The sequence below is a fragment of the Staurois parvus genome, unplaced genomic scaffold, assembly GCF_062004578.1.
Source record: "Staurois parvus isolate SC_StPar_1 unplaced genomic scaffold, SC_StPar_1.0 ptg000426l, whole genome shotgun sequence".
NCBI lineage: Eukaryota > Metazoa > Chordata > Amphibia > Anura > Ranidae > Staurois > Staurois parvus.
Window position 1 is genome coordinate 2,807,595 of NW_028318222.1, and position 24,906 is coordinate 2,832,500.

Below are 24,906 nucleotides of genomic sequence, written 5' to 3' on the forward strand. Positions count from 1 at the left end.
CCCTAAAAAGTTGTTTGTGACCTTATAATTTAGATTTTTACTATATCCCGATTGCTGTCCATTTGTATCGACTTAATATTCTCAGGAAGACTGATTTTACTGCAATAATTTTAGAAGGGTTAGTGCACCTTTTCACTGAAATTGAAAAAGCGAACTAACTCGCAATACTCTCCCCACTGCTCTGGTGCCCGCTGTATGTATTTATGTGATCCCCATTTTCCACCACCCTCTCTGGCTGGTATAACAGTCCAGCACTTTAAAACATCACTACATGTATCACTCAATGCGCTGACCAATATACACTCACCATTGCGAACAATATGCTGCTATACACATCGTAGCAGTGTTTAGTGAAGTTTTTAATTGCTAGACCATTATACCAGCTGGAGAAGGCGGTGGAAGATGAGGATCACAGAAGGAACATGCATAGAGGCCTCAAGGGGTGGGTGGGTTGTTGAGTTAGTTCACCTTTTCATTTTTTTGTAAATGGGTAAACTAACCCATTAATGCATGACTTGGAACAACATCTGCTTCATCAGCAGAGTTTTAGGATGATGTTTGACAGTCTATGCATAAATCATATAACTGTGCTCAGGCCTGGTAATTTCCCTCAACCCAAGCACTGTCCTTTCTTCCTCACTCTCTGAAGCACTGGGTATTTTGTGCCTTTTTAGGTTGAGGTAGGAGAGATGACAATTTTACAAGGAACTCAGTGATGTACCTACAAAGATGGCAACTACTGTGTCTTCTTTTGCGACAAACCTACAGATTATTGTATGTGTGTAAGGATTCCTAGATACTGCCTTACCACAACTGGAAGACTAGTCCTAGAACTGCATTCTTGCAAATCTAGTAGTTTTCTTCATGGTGTTGTATGGAGATTTTTGATAATTTTCTGATCATAGGATGATTACAGGTAGAAAAACACGATCTAGAAATGTTTTCCCTTCTTATTTTTGTAATTTTTATATCCATGCTCTGTTTGATTACAGGAATTCACAATTGAAGTGGATGAGAAATCCTCCCTAAAGACATCGGTGCTAAGCACTGGTACCCAGCTGCTTCGTCTGAAAGAAGCAGACCCAGCAATGCTGAAACTGAGCCTGGCCAAATATGAGGAGCAGTGGACGGAGATTATTGCCGCCTTGCCCCCAATTCAGGAGAAGCTACAGCAAGTAAGAACAGGCAGTACTTGTCACAGTGACACAAATTTGACTTTTAAAATTGACTTAGATGAGCATTTTAACCGTGTTTGTAAAGCTGCCATAGCACCCACCAACACACTAGGTGATTAAAACTAAGTTGTGCAACCCATGTTCTGCAGCTAGGGCAGCTCTTCTGTTCAATGGGCTGCCCTACAGGCAGAAACTTGGGAAAATAAATCCTAGATCCCTTGTTTAAAATCGCATCACATGGATCTCCGTGGTGCTTCAGCACTGTGGGCATTTGGCTGATGCATGGGGGTGTCATTAAGAATTAATGGCATCCTCATACATCTGCTAAAGATCAGTGTGTTTTGCCTGCAGGTCAGAAAAGCGTGCAATTTTGCAAATATTGCAAGTGTGAACCTAGCCTAAAACCGTGGCAGGCAGACAGAACAGTATATACTTGCACATTGGAGTAACTTCGCTTTGCATCATGTTAAGAATTTTAGGGCAAGTTGCATTCCAAGGCTTTGCCACAACCTGCTCCCTCCCATTGAATTTAATTTCAGTGCAGTAAAAATACAATTATAATATTTGATGCATTCAGCGCATGTTTTTTAAAGTAGAAGTACAGCCAAAGCTTTCTTGGCTGTACCTCTCCTGTGGATTACAGGAGTGCAGTTTTTTCTGCACTCCTGTGACCTGTTTCAGCTGACAGCTGGCTGAAGCCTGCAGTCTTCTGACGTCATTCAGCCGGTCCAGGCTGGGGAAAGATCCTGACTTCAAAGTCGGAATCCACTCCAGAGTCTGGAGCGCCACCTAGCTCAGCCTCTCAGAACCTGAACCAGCCGCCCCCGCCCCCTCCACAGCCCAGCACTCCAGTGCAAGCATCGGTGACTGACCGTCCCTCTCTCTGCACACTGCGGAGAGGAGAACTCAGCGGTCATGTGATCGCTGAGTTCTCACACTTAGAGCCGGCGGGGGACAGATGCTGCATCGGACCGATGCTGCATCCAACTAAGTAAGTATAAATAGGGGGAAAAAAAGCCCTACTTCTCTTTTAAGCATTCACTTACTCTTGGGGGAAAAAAAGCCTGAGCACCAAGGCTGGCTTTTTGACAGCGTTTATTAACGGGTCAGAATTGGGCTGAAGCCTGCTGTCTTCTGACATCATTCAGCCGGTCTAGGCTGGGGAAAGATCCCGACTTCAAAGTTGGCATCCACCCCAGAGTCTGGAGCGCTACCTGGCTCAGCCTCACAGAGCCTGAGCCTGAGCCAGCAGCTCCCACCCCCTCCACAGCCCAGCACTTCAGTGAGCACTGGGGGTGCTGAGCAGGCAACAGTGACTGACTGTCCCGCTCTCTGTTCAGTGTGGAGAGGAGAACTCGGCAATCATGTGATAGCTTATTTTTCACCCTTAGAGCCAGCAGGGGACCGATGCTGCATCCACCTAAGTAAGTATAAATAGGTGGGGAAAAAAAGACCCCTACTTCTCTTTTAAGCATTCACTTACTCTTGGGGAAAAAAAAACCTGAGCACCATGGCTGGCTTTTTGACAGCGTTTATTAACGGGTCAGAATTGGCAACAGACATTACAGGAGACCATCTGAACTGTAGTTGCATTCTTGGTTTTTGACAGCTGGGCACACAGACATGCCCTGCCCTAAAGAGATCGATGCCAGCTAATGACCCCCAGGTGCTAAAAGTAAATGAGAAAAGCCTGCATTACATATGGATGCTGATGCTGGATTATATAGTTTCCAAACTAATGCATTTTAAGTGCAATAACCATAAGGTATCCAAACTACAGCCATTATAGACCGTATGACAGCTAGAAGGTCCAGAAGTAGAGGGAGTGTTTAAAAGGCAACAGCAATATTTGTGAAGAAATACTGGATACAAATGTAGCTGAGCTCCAGGAAAACATAAAACGTGTCACCGTTTGGTCCAGTTATGGATTCATTCTAAAGCACACACCTCTTTTAGCAAGAAAATAATTTTGTTTCCTGCCGTGGCATTTGTGTTCCAAAATAGAGTTTTAGAATAAAAGAGAGCTCATCATAGAGATTGGTGTCTAATAAAAGTGTTGACTGCAGGCAGAGGGAGCTGTATTTAATTACTGTGCCACAATACCCATATCATATATTCTTGTGACATCAAAGGGATTTGTTTTGTGTTTTACATATTCTAGTTTCCCATAGCTTTTGTGTCTGGACATTTTTTGAGGCTTGTTGAATTCCAGACCTTTGAAAACAAAATATAGGATTGTAGGCTGTAACGAGCAGGGCCCTCTGATTCCTCTTGTACCGAATTGTATCGTAACTGTAAGGTGTGCTTTTATTTTGTAAAGTGCTGCGCAAACTGTTGGTGCTATATATAAAAATCCTGTATAATAATAATATGGATTCATACACAGACTCTGAAAATGGAAATTTTGTTAACTCAAATTACAGCTCCTTATAGAGAAACTGCCTTCTCTGCAAGCAATCCAGGAAGTGATGGACTGGATGAAAAATGTTGAGCAGAGTAGCGCTGAGACTGTTCCAACCACCATGTTGGACTTTAGAAGTCTACTTCAGAAATACAAGGTAAAGATCAATGATGAGCTGTGTAGAACCATGGGGTGGAAGGCCTATTAATTTTGTTTTTTAATTTTTTAAAAATATTTTTATAATTTTATTTTGTTTTTCAAATAAACATTAAACAATGATAAAGGTTTTCCAGAGCACTATGGGCTATTCAAAGAGACAGCACGGCAGAGCAGCTTGTTTGATTGAAAGACAGACAGGCTCTGTGTATTTGAAAGTTCAGACTTTGATAAGGGGTGCTCTGTAAAAGGATACAATGGGGTTCTAACCTTTCCCTACTCAACCCAAAACTAAAAAAAAATGTTTTAGCTATGCATACACATTAAATTAGGGCCTTCTGCAGCTTGGAGGACCACAGGGTTGACCAGTAAGCTATTTTCATCTCTTCACTATAAAGCACTTGTTTCTCTGTCTTTTCTATTTTTCAATTCATTTTTGTTAACTGGTATTGCAATCATTGGTTCATTGGCAGACACTTCGGAAAGAAATGAGCCACAAGCAATGCATTGTTGATTTTGTCAACCAGTCATTACTACAACTTAGCGTGGGTGATGTGGAAGGCAAACGATATGAGAGAACGGAATTAGCTGAGCTTCTTGGAACCTTAAATCTACAGTGGAACATGATGCAGGGAGACCTCAACAGGAAGGTATATTCTTAATGTACTTACTGTTTGTACATAATGCATTTTTTTTTACTTTTTTATCACTACGAATGGACCTATAAACAGCAAGTAAATCTATGCTTTCACTCTACCATAATATATTATTTGCACAACATTCACTTATTCATTTTGAGATTTTATGGAAATACAATTTTTATTTTTGGGGGAACTAAGGGGGGAATTAATAATTTCCATTTAAGTACATTTTTTAATGGACATGGAATAGTGGTAACAAAGACCTGTAAATTTATCCAATTCCATCTTAAAAATAAAAGTGAAAGATTCCATGTTTTTTAGCTTTTGAGAAGCCCCTTCAAACAGTTGTATCACTCACCCATCTCAGATCCAGCAAGATATATAATTTACATTTTAAGGAATCATTTACAGTTGCAATTAAAATAAGTGCATTGAAATTGTGTAGGGTAAATTTTAAAGTATGTAGTCCCTAAAAATTGACGTCTCTCATTCCCTTTTGGTCTCTTAAAGTTTGCAGGAAAAAGTGTGCAGTTATTATTTTTTTCTGCTAGGCCTGCTTACCCTATCACTCTGTTTTTCTCAGATTCAACAAGTGGAACAGACCCTTGAGAGCATATCTGACCAGGAGAGCAGGAGGCAGTCCATAAACAATTGGATAGATGCCCAGCAAGCAAGACTGAACAAATTGCAGAGGCCATCAAGTCTAACAGCAGCGGAGAGTGTCTTAGCAGAGTGCTCAGTAAGTGCTGGCAACAGCTCAAGAGTTTGTCTTACAAAATTAGGGGAACTTCAGAAAGGCAGCAGAGGAAGCCTCATTTCTCTGTCACCGCCAGATTTGTTATACTTTTGTGCGTTTTGTTTTATGCACTTAAAGGCAAATGCGACCCCTTTTGTGCTGCATCTACTATATGTTGACTTTATTTTGGGTTTAATTGGAGCAATGGCCTATCTTTAAAGAAAAAATGTACCACATCACTGAATCGCAATTGCATCTTCATTGACGATGTCATGTTAATCTGGCCATACGTCAGTATAATTTCATTTGAAATTGTTTGTTCTATTTTCTAATGGTTAGTGGGGTCAAATCAACGTTTATGTTTTTTACCGTAGTGATGAGAAAATTCAAAGGAATGAGAAGGAAACGCTTTCTTGAACAAAGAAAATTCTAACTGTGAATGTGGTTTTCGTTCAGGAAAAAAATCAAACTTATTGTAATGAAACCTGGTTAATACACTCACCTAATTAGGTACACCTGTTCAATTGCTTGGTAACACAAATTGCTAATCAGCCAATCACATGGCAGCAAGTCAATACATTTAGGCATCTAGATGGGGGGGAAGACGACTTGCTGAAGTTCAAACCGAGCATCAGAATGGGGAAGAAAAAGGATTTAGGTGACTTTGAATGTGGCATGGTTGTTGGTGCCGGATGGGCCGGTCTGAGTATTTTAAAAACTGATGATCTACTGGGATTTTCATACATAATCATCTCTAGGGTTTACAGAGAATGGTCTGAAAAAGAGAAAATATCCAGTGAGTGGCATTTGTGTGAACTAAAATGCCTTATTGAGGTCAGAGGGCAATGCACCGACTGGCCGCTTCGACATTCAGATGGTAGGGTCAGAATTTGGTGTAAACAACATGAAAGCATGGATCCATCTTGTCTTGTATCAAAGGTTCAGACTGATGGTGGTGTAACGGTATGGGAGAGATTTTCTTGGCACTAGCAAGGTGTACCTAATAAAATGGCCAATGAAGATTCCATTTAAAGAGCCGGTCTGGATGAAATTTTTAAGGACTTTCAAATGAAATTAGTTGATAGATGGCAAGAAAGAATATTTTGATTCTTCTCCAAATGTTTGAAAAAAAATGTACCCATGCTTGGCCAGTTTTAGTCCCCCGTGCAAAGTCTCAAAAATACCTGTTGATAATGCCGGTGAACTCCTCAAGCAGCTTCCCTAGATGGAGTGACAATGCTGCCGGATGCCTCCTAAATTCTGAGCAGCACTGGTACCCTCCTCTAGGCTGTACCTACTTGTGTTACAGTGGGATGAGATGTTGTAGATAGCATGGCTTTGTCACTGCTGATTTACAAGCCTGCAACTTAACGGGTTCATCTGCAGTTGACCACATCTAGTCTGGCCCACTGCTTTCTGGATTGACAGAACTGCCTCTGTTGCTGAAACCCTCCCCCACTGTGAGCTGCAGTGTCTGGGAGGGGGAGCTTTGTGAGACACAAATGAGGCAGACATTCGCTTACTCAGGGGTGGTAAAATGTATTTGTTTTTTACTGCATGAGGCTTGTGCATCATACAGTAACTAGATTTGGGTCCTGAAATTGGACTGTCACACAGCTGTATATAGTTTACCATGATTCTGTAATAATAGAAATATGGGAGCCTCCATTAAAGACATCATATTTTGTTTTTTTGGGTGCTTCACCCTCATCCTGGCTTCACTACCTTGTGAGTCACAAACCAAGCACAGACATGTAGCTACCGTGCATATTTTCTCCTTGCCTGTCACTCACTGGGCAGTTAGGCTGTGATCAGGATGACAACTGAACTGGAGCTGCAGTATTCCTGTGTTTACAGGTTCACTTCAAAATTGAACTCCACCTAAAATAAATAAATTGCCCAATAATCATAAAAATTGAAAAGTGTCTTTTTTTTTCCTGCAAAATTCACCAATGTGGAGCAGCCCCCTGCAGTAATTATTTATGCCACAAGATGTCCTCAGTCTTTTGCGTCAAATGACAGCCAGCAACATTTAACCAACTTCCTTGGAGCTCAGGCTGTCAAGCAGCGGTCTCCCAGTTCCTGGGGAGGAGTCATCATGCAGCCTAGGCTCAGGGTATGACATCACTACACAAGACTTGCACATCTTTGCATAAGCAATATCCAGTGCACTTGTAAGGCCCACCCACAATTGGAGGGAAGATCTATTACATCATCAGACCACTCTTAGAAAAGATGTGTTTGTGTACACAGTATTGGCAAAGTGTGAAGGTAGCCGTGGTAATAGATTTTTTTTTTTAAGCAGTAAATCTTAAATATTATGCGTGTAGATGTCCTATTACTTGCACTGTCCTGGAAGAAAATCTTTTATAGACCATATAGAAGAAAAAAAGCATTCCACCAGTTAAAGGTGACATATCAATCTGAACTTTCATGAAGTCATATAAAACAACACTGTAAAGTAAATATACTCTAGAACAAAGATGACTCTCTTTTTCTGTGTTGGGACCCCGAGTGACCATATACTCTCTGGAACCTCACTGTCAGTTTATTCTAGTTTCAAACTTCTGAAATGATTATTGAATATTTTTTCCAACATTTATAAAATACTTACAATGAGGCCTCTTTTGGGGTTCCAGCCCACAGCTTGTGTACCTATATTCAGAACATACCGAAATATAAAAAAACAGTGATATCATGAATTTAGAATTTATTTAAAGTGCAAAAATATCTACAGTAAATAATCTTTAATAATATCTCAGTAAAAGAGTTTTCAGTGGAATGGGCAAGGGGAATTCTTCCAATTGGGATGCTAGTTCTATTGACAACAGAGTATAAGGGAAATTACCCTTACTTTGAGGAGATTTCCCCTCACTTCCTATTTTGTCTATGGGACAAGAAAGGACAGAAATTCTTCTCTATGGAACAGACACTCTTGACATGATAATGACCCTATCAAATAAAATCATCACATCGAAGACCTTTTTATGGCTGTCATTAGGGCAGTATGGAAGCCTTATGTCATTTGTAGTACTATTTTTAAAGGATACAGTATGTTGCCTGTATATTGGTATTGCACACATAATGACTAAAGGTGACAGGTGCACTTTAATTCAGACAGTATTGCTGGTAGAAGCTGTGAGCTTTCACGTGTACTTTTTGGAAGTAAAAGGGCAAGTAAGCATTCTGTACCAAGATTTTCACCTGATAAAAGTCACTCTTCAACTCCAAGGCTGAAGCAGGAGATTACTTTAGCTTGAGCACAGGGCAGACAAGACTACAATTGTTTAAAATGGCCAGCGGTGGATATTTTGTTCTGTCAGAAAAACACTGGTTGTTTGGAAGATAAATGTCAGCAAAATGTTATTGCCTGATAACTTTTTTTGTTTTTTTAAACCCTTACTTATAAAAAGTTTGTTGCTTTTCTGAACTTAACAGAGGTAATAAATGATATAGATGATTAAAGGGATGCTATGGCTTAATTTCAGAGAGTACATATTCGCTGTTATTATTGGGCATTTCACTGAAAGTACATTTTTCTATAACATTTGCATTATCCTTGTTTCTGGTGAAATGTCTTGCACAGTTTTGTAGATTTCCCTTCTGATAGCTTTCTTAAGCCACCTCAGGGAGCTACCTTAAAGTGGTTGTAAAGGCAGGACATTTAATTTTTACCATAATGCATTCGCTGCATTAAGGTGAAAATGTGTCACCTTAATTTGGCCCCCTCACCCCTCCTCCCTTTATACTTACCTGAATATTATCCTAATACCTATTATGATCCAGAGCTGTTCCAATCTCAGGACCGCTCGCCTCTCTCTCTCTCTCAAAGGACATGGCGCGGGAGCCATTGACTTTTGCTGTTGTCAATCAAATCCTGCAGGGAGGGAGCGGGGGACAGGGCCGAGCCGTACTGTGTTAATGGATACACAGAGCTCAGCTCGGGAGTGAGACCACAGGTGTGCCCCCATAGGAAATGGCTTTCTATGGTGGTGCACCAAGAAGAGGAGGAGCCTAGAATACCAGCCCGGTACCCCAGAAGAGAAGGATTGGTGCCATTCTGTGCAATACCATTGAGAGCAGGCAAGTATAACATGTTTTTTTTGTTTAAATATTGTTTACAACCACTTTAAGTAAATAGTAGCTGGGTGGCTTTAAAATGTTTCCACCATGATGGGTTAACACTGTGGGAGTGCTGATGTCATTCACTGGGTGATGTGTCAGTGGCACACTGTTTCCCACATTGCAGCCCTGAGGAAGTGTCTCCCTGCTCTTTCCCCTGCTTTGCAAAGAGCCACAAGGTGATCTTCAATCTGTTACTGCTGCCCACCTACAGTAATCTCGATTGCCTCTGGCCATCTGACTACATCAGCTGTTTGAGTTTCATGATTTCCAGAGGTCTCACCTTGTACCCTGAGCCTTACGCTGCCTTACTATCGCACAGTCACAACATGTCTGATCAAAAAGCGCTACTCCTTTAAAAGTGCAAACTACAAAAAATGTGCAAAGATACAGTCTGAAGAAAAAAAAAAAAATATATATATATATATACCCTCTCTAAAGTGCTAATATAAGTGTGAACGTAATGTATAAATTTCTAATCACAAATACATTCAACTTATAGAGCATAAGTCCAGTGCAAATCAATCTGTGACCTCTATATAACATAGATTGAAAATATTAAAGTGTCCAGTGCAATCACGTATAAAGTGCAAGTGATGTGACATCCAACAAGTTGCAAAGTCCAGTATATATTCCTGCGACCTCTAAACAACTCCAAGCGAGATTCCTCTATATTAGTGGCACCCTTTTGCAATCACCATACAGTGCTCATCCACCACCTAATGGCCTAAATTAGGGGTCCTCAAACTACGGCCCGCCAAAGACATTTATCCGGCCAACCGGAGAAAAATTTTAAAAAAAACGGTACTGGCCTGCAAATAGCCGCAATGCACTGTACGTTGTAACTCACTTAACAAAATGCACTGTACAATGCACAGTGAATTGCGGTGTCCAGTGCATTACAGAGTATAGTGCATTTTGATATCCAGTGCGTTACAGTGTACAATGCTATTGTGTTGCGCTCCTTAAAAATTACATATGATCACTTATCCACGCCCAGAACATATGACCATATGAAGACAAGTGAAAAAAGCATACATTAAATCCTTTAACCAAAATTCATATATAATAATCACTTAATTTACTTAAAAAACAAATTAATTCTTACTATTAATATATATCCGTGATTAAAAAATAACTAAATCAATAATACATCATTTTTAGTGAGAAGAAAAAAATATAAATCTCAAATAAAAGTATTTTAAATAAATATACATATATACTTAATGTGTGAAAACAGTGTCCCATATAACATAAAAAATATATAGTGACTTTGTGCTTTAATTAATCTTCAATCCGTGATTGCATGTGAATCCGTGACTGTTTGTGAATCCTCCCATTAGTGCAGATGTAAGCTCACCTCCTTATCTGCCTACAATTAGGCTATATGTGCTTTTGGTTCTCCTCCTATGGAACCTGCTTGGTTAAGACTCTTTCCTTTTTAAATAGTGGATATCCTTTATCACTGATTTTTCCCCTCTGGGATTGATCCCTTCTCACGAGGACCCAAGTCCTCTATACTCTCCTCTCCATACGTCTCTCCACATATAGGAAAAAAATTCTAAACATAGTGTTTTATCCTTTTTAAAAGTATGGCTTTATTATCTCCAAGTAATGCACTCACATGTGTTGTATTCAATATAAGGCATATCAAATATAAACCGAGTCCTCCGCTGACTGTTTGAAGCATGCACCCGCCGTCTGGCAAACAATCTGAGTAGGGGTGGGACTGCAACGTCACTCGGAGGGAGTCGGATTGTTTGCCAGACGCCGGGTGCATGCTTCAAACAGTCAGCGGAGGACTCGGTTTATATTTGATATGCCTTATATTGAATACAACACCTGTGAGTGCATTACTTGGAGATAATAAAGCCATACTTTTAAAAAGGATAAAACACTATGTTTAGAATTTTTTTCCTATATGTGGAGAGACGTATGGAGAGGAGAGTATAGAGGACTTGGGTCCTCGTGAGAAGGGATCAATCCCAGAGGGGAAAAATCAGTGATAAAGGATATCCACTATTTAAAAAGGAAAGAGTCTTAACCAAGCAGGTTCCATAGGAGGAGAACCAAAAGCGCATATAGCCTAATTGTAGGCAGATAAGGAGGTGAGCTTACATCTGCACTAATGGGAGGATTCACAAACAGTCACGGATTCACATGCAATCACGGATTGAAGATTAATTAAAGCACAAAGTCACTATATATTTTTTATGTTATATGGGACACTGTTTTCACACATTAAGTATATATGTATATTTATTTAAAATACTTTTATTTGAGATTTATATTTTTTTCTTCTCACTAAAAATGATGTATTATTGATTTAGTTATTTTTTAATCACGGATATATATTAATAGTAAGAATTAATTTGTTTTTTAAGTAAATTAAGTGATTATTATATATGAATTTTGGTTAAAGGATGTAATGTATGCTTTTTTCACTTGTCTTCATATGGTCATATGTTCTGGGCGTGGATATGTGATCATATGTAATTTTTAAGGAGCGCAACACAATAGGATTATATTAATTATACACAGTGGTGGTTATGTGTTAGGTGTCTGCGATCCTATTATATTAAGGACATATTTTGTCCAGTTTTGTGTATTAAGGTGGCTCCCTGATTTTGGCTCGCAAGATAGCTTAACATTTTTACAGTGTACAATGCATTTTAAATATTGTATTGTTTTTTCCTGTTTTTTTGCACTACAAATAAGATATGTGCGGTCTGCCTAGGAATTTGTTCATATTTTTACGAACTATAGTCCGGCCCCCAACAGTGTGAAGGTCCATGAACTAGCCCCCTGTTTAAAATGTTTGAGGACCCTTGGCCTAAATGACCTCACCAGAGCAATCTGCTGGTCAGGTTATAAACCAGCGAAAGCGCCTGTTATCTCTGGAAGTGGCGGTCTGCTTTTTAAGTTGAATGTATTTGTGATTAGAAACGTATATATTATGTTCACACTTATAATATTAGCACGTTAGAGAGGGGGTTTATATACATCTATTCCTATATTTAGACTATATGTTTGCACAGTTTGCTCATTTAAAGGAGTAGTTCTGTTCCTAATTTTGGACAACTTGCTCCAGTCTTTAATTGGTGAGCTTGCCTCTGAGTTGTCACAGTTATCTGCTATTACTCCTAAATTTAAGAGACCATTTTGGCCCCTTTTAATGCACTGTGCACCATTTAGAAACCAGAACATTAGCCTGTTGCTTTTTCTAGTGCTGTTCCAGTCTTGGGTTCTTTAGAGCTCCTAAAACCGCCAAAGACTTTCCCAGTGCATTTGATGTTCTAAGTCATCCTCAAGATATTTGCTCCCCACAGCATTGCTTAGCCTTGTATCTATCTGAAGAGGACTTTGTAATAAAGTGGTCTCCCTCACCACTTTGGATCCTGCAGAGTGTCTTACTTTAACAAAGCGACCACCATTCTGGTGAAGGATGTACTTTTCTTTAAGGACCCAAACAATAAATAGTTTGAAGCCCGCTCTATCACCCTGATTTTGCTGGCAGGCCCTGCACTTCACCCAGTCTTGGCTGTGACCTTGCTTTGCCAAGCCTTGGCTGACTGGTCTCAACTGATTGGTCATAGAACATTTGGAGGAAATAGTTGTAGCTTAAAGCTAGTTTCACACTTTACAGTTGGGGTGAGGTGCCATAAAATGTGTATGTAGCACTATCCCCTTATGAGTTGCTAGAGATTTGGGTCCCCCTATAGTCCTGCACAGCCAGGCAACACGCTTTTCCTTCAGGCCTTGCACTCCAGAGACCATGGACAGTCCTTGAACTTTTTGGGGGGGTTTTTGTTAGGGGATGACAACTTCCTGGGACTATGTACAGGTAGTCAGAAAGGTTTATCTCTTCTCTTCTCTGAGAGCTAGCCAACCTCAGACCCAAGATGTAATTTCCTCTTCACCCAGCTGTTCAAGGGAATCCCTGACCAAGAGGTCCCAGAAGCTGCCACCTTAAATGAAAGCAGTCCCAGATGGGGCTAGTCAGGTTTCCCACCCAAATGCTCTTTCCCCTTATCCAGCCCTGGGGGTGTGGGATTACTCGCTCAGTGTCTCCTGCAAGCTTTTGGGTTGTTGGTAGCCTTCAGGCCTTACGCTGGGATGGCTCCTTCTCTACTTCTCCCTTGTTCTCTCTCAGGGGATGATGAGGCTCTGAGATCCTCCCTTCCAGCTCCTCCACCTGTATGTAGGCCCCTCTCCTGGCCCCCCTGCCAGACTCCACACACCATCCTGCTCAGTTCATCTTCTACCCAAACTCTCCTGCTACTGAGCAGGCTTCGCTATGCTTAAAGGCTGTCTCAACCCCTTGCCAAGCCTCCTGCTTGGGAATTGGTTGAGATCCTTTAGGCATACAGACCAGCCACTTCTCACCCCACCTACTGAGTACTAGAGACTTCTCCAAGTCTCTAGATCAGGGGGAAGTTCCAGAGCGCTTGCCTGCACAGCCTCTCAGCACTGACAGAAATTTGACCCCCTCTGGCTATTCCACCAGGCTGCTGTTCAGCCTCGAACTCAAAACAATCAATTAGCTCCCTCTAGCTACCTAGGAGGGTGCTACATGCATTAATTTACATTTTGTTCCACGCGTCATGTTGATTTGGGAAGCTTATTCAGAATGCATGGCCTGGCAATACATCTCAACCTCCCTGAAAACGGAGCTACATTTTTTTTTTTTTTTTTAAGCAGCACACTGCAATGAATGTTGCACTGTGCTGCAATGAACATCCTTAGTCAAGATTTCAAAATTAATTGCATTGCCTAAATGCTATTAGTGTATATTATTGTACCTCGCAGTAATGCGGGCATTGATGCACATGTTCCTGCAGTAGAGGGAACTGAACTTGATGCTACATTTGTGATGGGCTGCTGGAGGTTTCTGGTGTCCTCTTCTGCATGGGTCTCCTGTCCATACACACGGGGAGGACACTTTGGTCAAAGTTCTTACTGTGGAGCCCATTTCTAAGAAGCATCTGATCCACATGGCCTTCAAGAGACCATGTCCTTTTGGAACTTTTGTGGATACAATTATTAAGAATTCTACTAGTGGCAAGAGCACCCATCTTTCTCAGTAGAGGAAGCTTAAGGAACAGACTTCAAAATCTTCTCCCTCCCTGTCCATTAAAAATAGTTTTCCTTTCTCCACTCTTCCACAGTCCCCCTTAAGCTTAGCAATCCGTCCACCATAAAGATCTGGAGACACAAGGTCTGCCAAAACAGCAAACAACCCTTCCTCAGCATGAAGGTATGTCCCCATTTTGGGAGGGGGGGGGGTTAATATTGAACTCCGGATAAGCAGATATTGTCGGAGTACAAGAGCCATGTGTATGATTTTGGAGCTCTTCATGTATTTCTGCCAGATCTGTGCACTACTTCAGTGTGAAACTTGACCTCTGTGTGGGAGCTTCCTCAAATAAAGACCAATCACTGCTGCTCTTTCTGCTTGTGGAGGATGACTGGGCTTGTCTCTGCCCCCTCTTGCTGTTTTCTGCAGGTAACCTGTAGTGGGTGGAGATAGCTGAGTCCCTCCCACAGCTCTGCTTAATGCACAGGCTATGTACAGCACAGTGATGATGTGACTGCTACATTTACAAGGTAATATCTGACTTTCTAAAGGCATCTGGTTCACATAAACTAGATTTATATTCTGGCTATTTCAGAATTTATCTAAATGAAAGTATTTGTGCCCAGAGTTCAACGCTAACATTTGAGGACACGTGGACTGCTTGCATATCAAACACCTGGATGCAGGTATTGGTCTCCAAGGGTGACAAGCTGTCATTATCTTCCAGTGCATCAGCGTTTCTTACGCTTTGCTATGGGAGTCGTATGCTGCCAGTTCATGGCCCTGCCTTTCAGCCTCACATCTGCACCTCAGGTGTTCACCGGGATGTCGGCCCCAGTGTTAGCCCTGCTGTGCTCTCAAGGTATTCCCAGTGTAGGAAAAATAGATGATCTCCTGTTGAGAGAAAGCTTAGCACGGACTCTGTTAGACAAAATGGCTTTGACTGTCCAGATATATCAGTAGTTTGGATGTATCATGAACTCTTCATAAATCGTAGCTGGAACTGATCCATTGCTTGGAGCATCTGGATTTATTTGAAGGCCAGATTTTTTTCCCCACCGGAGAAACTTCAAACTCTCTAGTCCCAGATTCATGCTCTCCAGTACAGTTGTTGTCCAACTCTCTGCTTTTGCTTAAGAATTTTGGGTCTGATGGTAGCCCCCTTCAAGGCAATCCTGTTTGCCAAGTGTTACTCCTAGTTTCTAGAATACAGCATTCTGTTGTCATGGAACAAGTCAGTCCACTCCTTGGGCAGACTTATTTATTTGGCACAGAGCCCCAGGTTTTCCCTAGCTTGGTGGCTTTAGGAATCTAGCTGTGGAATTGAGAAGGTCCTTCTTTCCTGTCTTTTGAAAGATACTCACAGCAGATACCAGTCTGTTGGGCTGAGGAAGAATTATTGGCACCCTGCTGAGTCAGCCAGATCTCCCCAATCCGTGTAGAGCATGGGCTTTGCTGATTGAAGAGTTACTAGTGTGACTCAGTAGGGGGCGTATCGGACCTCAGCAACACGACTATTTCAATAAATGCAGAGAGTAGTGATATGCAATTATAAATTACAAGAAATCACGATTTAGCAGATATGTATAATAAACTTTGCCTATTGTTCTCAGTGTGTTACTGGGCATTTTTACTACTACTGGTAACTGTATAAATAAAGGGTATGAACAAAGCAGGCACTGTCTGATATTGCCTGGCGATATCTGTGCAATAAATGTATGGGCAGATAATATTTGCAATAATAGATATGCTAGAGCAACTTTTGAGCTTTGTGCATAATGTAATTTTATATATTTTCATGATTTGATTATTAGTGTCACTTTATACTATTCACCTTGCCTGCAGGAGTTGGAAGAGCAAGTAAAGGCCAAGTCCAGTGTGCTGGAGGAATTGGAGAGGAGTGGAGTTCCAGCAGGGGATCACAATGTTTTCCAGGAAGGTTTATTGACATCAGAAAACCTGCTGAAGAAGAGGGATGCTCTTCGAAGTCAGGTCTGTATCTTTTCTTTAGACTTGATAGAAACTAGCCATGTACTCAGCAGATCAGCTCTTACATTGTGAAATATAATATAGTTAGTACTGTGCCTTTTCCATGTCTACCCCAATTTTCAGAAAATAGAATGGGAATAAAACAGGTGAGATGTCCTGTCCACCTAGCTGTCACAGTTATTAGATGGAGGACATGCATACTGGTACAATCTTTTAATGAAAAGTGTACTTGAAAGAGGAACTGAAGCCTTGCCTAAGGTTCCCCCAAGTGCCCTCCACTCCAATTAAACCATATCTAAACTCAAAACCAAAAATATATTGTCAAGCCTTTCATTCCATGTGCAATACTGCATTAATGTTTCTCAAGCTTTTTTAAAAAAATGTTTATTTTCACCTGGTGATTCCGTCAGTAACACACTTACTGTCCTAAGGTAACAGCACTCACCCACCCTTCTGGAGTTGTACAATAGAAGCAAAACAGGGTTACAGATCTCCACCCTTCTCCTATTAACCCAACTACTCTTGAACCTCACCTTACACATATTAACCCAATGACTCCAGAACCTCATCCTACTATTCATAACATAGAGGGCCATGGTTCTGTAATCCTAAGACCTGACTAAGGACAGTGTACCTGATAGCAGAGGGCACAGGAGGTTATCAGCTCAGGGGACTTCTGGCATAGCCATCAGCTGTGTTGTAAAATTATTGCAGAGGCAACCTCTGGGAGGCCATTTTCCCAGGATGTAGGCATTCCACCTAGAGCCACATCTCCCAAGAGCCCATTCCATACACAAAGTACACAATATTGCCAAAAGTATTGGGACACTTTCCTTTACACGCACATGAACTTTAATGGCATCCCAGTCTTAGTTCGTAGGGTTCAGTATTGCGTTGGCCCACCCTTTGCAGCTATAACAGCTTCAACTCTTCTGGGAAGGCTGTCCACAAGGTTTAGGAGGGTGTCTATGGGAATGTTTAACCATTCTTCCAGAAGCACATTTGTGAGGTCAGGCACTGATGTCGGACAAGAAGGCTTGGCTTTCAGTCTCCGCTCTAATTCATCCCAAAGGTGTTCTATTGGGTTGAGGGCAGGCCAGTCAAGTTCCTCCACCCCAAACTCACTCATCTATGTCTTTATAAACCTTGCTTTGTGCACTTGTGTGCAATCATATTGAAACAGAAAGGGGCCATCCCTAAACTGTTCCCACAAAGTTGGGAGCATGAAATTATCCAAAATATCTTGGTATGCTGATGCCTGAAGAGTTCTCTTCACTGGAATTAAGGGGCCAAGCCCAACCCCTGATGACCCCACACCGCAATCCCCCCTCCACCAAACTCTACACTTGGCACAATGCAGACAGGCAAGTGCCCTTCTCTTGGCAACCGCTAAACCAAGACACATCCATTGGATTGCCAGACAGAGAAGTGTGATTCGTCACTCCAGAGAACACGTCTCCACTGCTCAAGAGTCCAGTGGTGGTGTGCGTTACACCACTCCACTGCATCTGATGTTTTGCATTGCACTTGATGTAAGGCTTGGATGCAGCTGCTCGGGCATGCAAACCAATTTCATGAAGCTCTCTGCGTGCTGTTGTTGTGCTAATCTGAAGGCCACATGAAACTTCAAGGTCTTTAGCTATTGACTGTGGAGACAGTTGGCGACTTCTGCTCACTGTGCACTTCAGCATGCGCTGACCCCGCTCTGTCATTTTATGTGGCCTACCACTTCGTGGCTGAGTTGCTTTTGTTCCCAATTGCTCCACTTTTTTATAATACCACTAATAGTTGACCATGGAATATTTAGTAGCAAGGAAATTTCATGGATGGACTTATTGCACAGGTGGCAACCTATCATGGCACCACTTTTGAATTCACTGAGCTCCTGAGAGCGACCCATTCTTTCACAAATGTTTGTAGAAGCAGTCTGCATGCCAAGGTGCTTGATTTTATATACCTATGGCCATGGAAGCGATTGGAAAATCTGAATCCAATGATTTGGAGGGGTGTCCCAATACTTTTGAATCAGGGCAGTATCTTTTTGCTGGAATAGAAATCAACATATGCACATGAAGTTCTGCTGTTCAGCAGTTAGGGTTGACAATGCTGTTAAAGATTTCACTGTGTTGTCATCCATAACAGGAGCTTTCTGGATTTCTGGCAGATCAATAGATATTTTTTTCTGTATTTGCAACATTATTACAGGGTTAAGGGGAATGTGCACGTATACAAAAGATGTGCTGATCATGTGGTGGTTTTTTTTTTTTTTTTTCCTTTAGCCCTGACATAAACTTTTAAATAAAAAAGGCCAATGTAATGCTCTTTAAAGTGATGTAAAACAGTTATCTTGCCTGGTTTACATGCGCACAGTCAAAAACACCAGGCAAACCATCACACATTTTATGGTAAATCCAGCTATAGCTTGATTCTGAATGAAATTGGGGCTGTAGCTCTCCCTATTAGTCATAGACTTTTTTCTTTTTTGTTTTAAACTACCTAGCCATGTAAATCTGTGTAACTGTTCATGTTATGTCTTGCAGGTTGCCGATCTGAAGTCCTCTATCCACTCATTGTTGAGACACTGGAAGGAATACAATGAAAACTATGAATGTATAAAGAAGATGTTGGTCAAATTATTGTATGCCCTTGGCCAAGCTAAAAGACCCATACCCTCCTTGTACTGTCTAAAGCAAAATCTAAAGATACTGCAGGTATAATCAAACATCATAAATACTTGTTCACTTTGTGGTCCAAGGAATCCAGTAAGCTGACAACAAGGTGTTGGATGCTATTTTCCCATTGAAGGGGCTTTATATTACTAATCATGAACACACAGCAAATTAGGGAAGTTTTCCACACCCTGCAATATTTGTATTTCTAGCATAGTTGACAGTTATGTATGAGGACCGATTGGTCTATATCTGATCGTTCCTATAGTGCTTTCGACAGCCAATTCTGACCATTCAGATGGAAAAAAAGGAAGCTTCAAGCTAGAACATTTTTATCGTATGCGAACACAATGTCCAGTTTTCACTCAATGTGTACAGTAATCTTACGGAAATAATCGATATAAAAAAAAAGCATGCATGATCAGAAGCAAAGAACGACCCGGAAGACGATAACAATGAACACAAGAAAGAACGCCTTGCCTTTGTTTGAGATTTTTTGGACAAGTTAATACCATTGTCTGTTACATCATGATACACAGCTTCATGAAAAATCGGACAATTGTTCATCCGATTTTCTCATAATCTGTACCCCAGTTAAAATCTCTTGTCTGGTGACAAAGAGAAGAAACTGTCAGTGATCAGACCGATTAGAAATTTCATCTGAATTGCTATTCCCTCTGATAAGTAGATTTCCCTTCTTCTCCATCTCATAAGTTAAACCTGTTGAGCATTAACCTGTATGTTCAACAGAGACAGTCATACATGTTTATGGAGCTTATTGCAGCACTGAAACTCAAATGCACTCTGTCAGATCTTATATGAAATAAGGTGTGTTCGATGTGAGTTACAATACTTTGTACATCAGCATTGTTTTTGCATTGCCGATGAATACCCCCAAAGAAACACGTGTGATCACATATTTGGGTAAGGTCATGAGATCGAATGACTAATATTTAGGCATAGGCAATATTCTGTATGAGAAGATGTGGTAAACTTGTGATTTAAAAATAGTGTTTTAAAGTGTTAGTCCAATATTTAGAATGTATCTCTTCTTCCTTACTGTAGTATGCTCAGGAGAAGGCTGAACAACATGAGGAAAACTTGTCCAAGATAAGAGCTGCTCTGAAGAGCATGGACGGCCTCTGCAGCTCTTCAGCTTTTGCCATTCTGGGACAGGATGGTAAAGAAGCAGAAAGCAGGTTAGTATTTTCTTAAGTCATAGACTATGAGAAAATGAGGGTTTACCAAGAATCACAGAAGGTTCTTGAACCATATGAACACTGGTCCTTGTTTCCTGCTATCACAGCTGTAGGTGGTGCTAAAGAAATGGACTGATCTGAATCTATCCACAACTAATATTTCAATGTTGTAAATTAGAATCCAAGTGGTCAACTCCACGCCAGAGCAGACAATCTCAACAGGAACATCAATTTTGATCAACATTGGTCTCCTACCTTTGTCATTGAGGTTTGTCCCTCCTGCGTAGAGTTGAGTGCACTCTATTGCCTTCTAGTTTATATTGTTCTCACTCATCATAGGGTTTACATACCAGTACACTAATGTGGAAAGAAAACTACTTGGTTTCTTCAACAGTCCACGCAAAATCACTCATACTCAGGTTTGTGGATGAGAATTGTTGTGATATTCCTTTTGTGAAAAAACCTGGTTTCTTCACCTAACCAAAGTACTTTTCTTTTGTTCCATTGGATCTTCAGTTTATTTTCAGGAGAAAATGTAGATGTTGGTAATATTGTAGATTCTGGAGACTGAACCCACATGACAGTTAGTTATACCTCCCAGAGACTTTATTGGTGAGGTCTCTGCACTGATTTCCTGGGTCTACCCATCTGCTGTGGCTATTACCATAGGTTCTCACTCTCCACTTTGCAATTTATTTTCATTTCATAATATAAATATTTCAACAGAAAGTTCTGGAACACAGAATGGTGCATAGGGACAACCAAAACTCTCATATGGGCAAAACGAGTCGAGGTGATGTCACTCTTGGAATATCCAAGACATGTAGAAAGAAAAGGATTCATTCAGTCCGTTGATCTATAGCTAAAATACCACTTTTAGGTGGACTGATCCTATAAAGCTACACATCCCTATGCTGCCTAATTACTTCTGCGTTACCCTGAGGGCTGGTTCACACCAGCCTCTGGTGTGCTGTGCGGCAGGATTGCTGCATTGACAGTGCTTCGATCTCAGTGCATCGCGCTGTTCACTTTCTTTTTTTCATTAAATGATCTTTATTGAAATGTGTCAGACAATTCATTAAGTTCAATTGCTGTCTGTGAGGTGATGGATTGCCTCACACTGCACTGAGCTGGAAAAAAGTACCGTAGACAGTACTTTTTCTTTCAGCGCACATTGCCCACACACTACCACAATGCAGTGGTATGAACCGGGCACACCAGGAACAAGGCATTTTGCCTTGTCACATGGTGGGGCTGTGCTGGAATAGACACCCGACGCAGTCCCCCACCGCATCTGGTGTGACTGTACCCTAACTCTCATTGTTGGTTAGCATCAAAAGTTAATATGGTGGTCTTTATCAAGTAACTATAGACCTGTCAATTTAACTTCCATAGTTGGGAAGATACCGGAGAGTTTAAGAAAAGATCACAAAAATGGCTTTTGATAGAAAAAAAAACATTTTAAGCAACTGACAGCATGGATTCATGAAAGACAGAAATGGTCAAACAAATCCGATTTTTTTTATGAGATGCAAAACCTTAGACAAAGGAGTGGCTGTGAACGTGGTATACTTGGATTTTGCAAAAGCATTTGACACAGTTCCCCACACATGGCTAATGTGTAAGGTAAAGTCTACAGGCTTGGAAAAATCAGTTTGTAAATGAATAGAAAACTGGCTAAAAGATGGTATTCAGAGAGTAGTAGTTAATGATTCATACTCTGAATGGTCTAGGGTTGTCAGTGGTGTACCCCAAGGTTCAGTGTTGGGACCCTTACCTTTTAATATATTTATAAACGATATAGGGTCTGGGATTAAAAGTAGCATTTCAGTCTTTGCAGATGACACCAAGCTGTACAGTAGAATAATCCTTACAGGATGTCTCCAATTTACAAGCCGACCTCAATGCTCTGTTTAATTGGGCAACTATGTGGCCAATGAGGTTTAATGTTGATAAATGTAAGGTTATGCACTTGGGGACTAAGAATATGCATGCATCATACATACTGGGGGGGGGGGGGTACAACTGGGGGAATCAATGGTGGAGAAGGATCTGGGTGTTCTAGTAGATCATAAACGTAATAATATCATGAAATGCCAAGCTGCAGTTTCCAAAGCAATCAAAATTCTTTCTTGTATTAAGAGGCATAAACCACAGAGAGAGAGAAAATGTGGTCCCTGTACAAATCATTAGTGAGACCTCATTTGAAATATGCAGTTCAGTCTTGGGCACCAATTCACAAAAAGTGATATCCGGGAGAAAGTGCAGAGAAATGCAGCCAAACTGATAAGAGGCATGGAGGAGCTCAGCTATGAGGAAAGATTAGAGGAGCTGAATATATTCTCTCTTGAGAAGAGGAGATTAAGGGGGGATATGATCAACATGTATAAATATACCAGTGGTTCATATAGTGAACTCGGTGTAGAACTATTCACCTTGAGGTCATCACAGAGGACAAGGGGGCACTCTTTACGTCTGAAGTAAAAAAGGTTTAATCTCCAAATATGGAAAGGCTTCCTCACAGTAAGAGCTGTAATAATGTGAAGTAGACTTCCTCAAGAGCTGGTTCTGAACAGCTTAGTAGGTTGTTTTAAAAAATGCATGTGTTCTTTCCTAAATGCACATAATATAGCTGAATACTAATATTTATGTGTAAAGTTGATCTAGGGAATATCAGGTTTTCTCTTGAGAGATTAGGAATGATTTTTTCCCCTGCTGGAGCAAATTGGATCATGCTTTGTTTTTTCTGCCTTCCTCTGGATCAACTATGGGTATAGGATAGTGTAGGTGGAGGTTTTCTATTTGTGTTTGTGTCTTTTTTTTTTTTTTGTCTCTTTTGGTTGATCTAAATGGACTTGTGTCTTTTTCAACCAGATAGACTATGTAATATTGTGTTTGCAACAAATGTAACTCCCTGTTTTAAACTGTGCAATGGCAGGTGGACTTCACTGAATGAGGAACTTTCCAGTCATCTACAGTCAGTTGGCTTTTTACTGCAGTTGTGGGAAGCCTACAGTGACTCCTACCAGAAACACACCCTGGACATGGAGCAGCTGGAAGGAAAGTGTCAGCAGCTTCTCTATGCTAAACTCTCAGAAGACAGACAAGCTGACACTCTACAACAAAGAATCCAGGATTTACAGGTAAAATAAGGTTTGCACCCTAATATTAAAATACTTATTTTATTTTAAGATGGTCTTTAATGATGAAATATTGCAGAAGTTTAGCAAAAACTCCAGGCAGGGCAAATCAAATCTCCAAAATATTTAATATTACGTGCTGGGAACTTGATTGCTTTAGTATAAGCTCTGGAAATTGCAAGAGTGCTGGTTAGAAAGAGATCCTAAACTATGGAAATTGTGTTTAAAAAGGCAAGTAGAAGACCTGTATCTCTGTAGCTGATCTTCTTCCTGTGACTGCTATAACACACCTCGTTCTGCATTGTGTAGAGGCGGCCACCTTTGGTAGAAGCAAGGCATTGCTTTTTCTTGTCAGAGTTGCTCCCACGATGGCTGGTGATGTCATTACTTATGACTTATATTCAAGAGGCAGCAGCTGAGGTACAGAAAGCACAAAACCACAGAACACATGAATAACACAGAAGCAGGGAGATCCTTGCACTGTAGGCACACAAGCACAGCTTTCTTTCCAGCAAAGGAATAGCATAGTGGTGACTCCACCAAATCTCACTCCAAATTGGTGAGACTAGAAGTGCCATATATGATCTCACACCTGCAGATATACAGCTATTAGGATCAACTTACAGGCAGTGCATTTTTGTTTGTTTTTTTATTAGTGAGTTCTTAACGGTTTTTTGTAACTCATAGAAAAAAATAAGGAATAAAACAAAAAAAACAGAGCAAAATATACAGCATTAATACAGCTGAAATAGCAGCAATACACTCGCTGAATCAAGTAAATAACAAGTATATGCAGTGCAATATGCCCCTGTAGCACAGCTTATTGTAGCAAAAGTCTTTTAAAAGTATGCCCAACATACATCAAATCCAGCTAATATCACAACGCAACCCCTAGAGGGTAAGTAAAGAGACAAATGGGAACAATACAATTAAAGTGAGCTTGATGTGTTGTATAGGTCGCCACTATAAATAATAAATAAAAGAAGAATCGGATAAAAAAGTTAACCAAGAAGACCATACTTTAAAAAAAAAAATAAAAATTTGGGCAGCCCCTGTGCTGGTATATCAGTCTGTCTCCAAGATAGAGCTGAAAGCACTTTGGCATTGAGCAAATGTGGGAAGACAAGGAGACCACCACTTAGAGGTTCTGAGTTTACTGGCAAAGAAGAATGAACGTTACCTAGAGGTCGGTAGTCTAAGGTCCTCAGGTAATTGCTGAAGATAGTGATTTTGGGATCTAGAGGTAATGAGATGGAGTATAGATCTTGAGCTGCTTGGAAAACTATTGTTCCAGTATCTGAAAAGCTTTGAGCAATGTCAAAGCATATGAATTGAAGAGCTACCCGTGCATCTTGGAAGGTGAGTCGGTTGTGTCCCATGAATGTAGCTTCTGGGGGTGCAATAGACCCTGTCATATGAATAATTGCAATAGTTTTTGAGACGGGCACTGCTGTTTTTCAGAAGGTATTTCTGGGAAAAGGTTTGTCAGTATACTGCATAGCCATAGTTAACATTCCTAGCTATGTTCCCTGTAAGATAGCAAATATTCACTTTTTGAGTTCTGGTTCACTTTTAGAAATAAATTCCCAGCAGCTTTGTGT

General features: G+C 40.8%; 1 protein-coding gene across 1 annotated transcript in view; it reads left to right on the forward strand.

Annotated features, from left to right (window-relative positions):
• SYNE2 (spectrin repeat containing nuclear envelope protein 2) overlaps positions 1 to 24,906 on the forward strand; it is a 503,718-nt gene that overhangs the window by 370,124 nt on the left and 108,688 nt on the right. Inside the window, 8 exon segments of the mRNA XM_089687495.1 lie at positions 993 to 1,175; positions 3,599 to 3,733; positions 4,206 to 4,382; positions 4,957 to 5,112; positions 16,154 to 16,300; positions 18,838 to 19,008; positions 20,032 to 20,165; positions 23,104 to 23,308. Coding sequence (XP_089543621.1) covers positions 993 to 1,175; positions 3,599 to 3,733; positions 4,206 to 4,382; positions 4,957 to 5,112; positions 16,154 to 16,300; positions 18,838 to 19,008; positions 20,032 to 20,165; positions 23,104 to 23,308 — 1,308 coding nt within the window.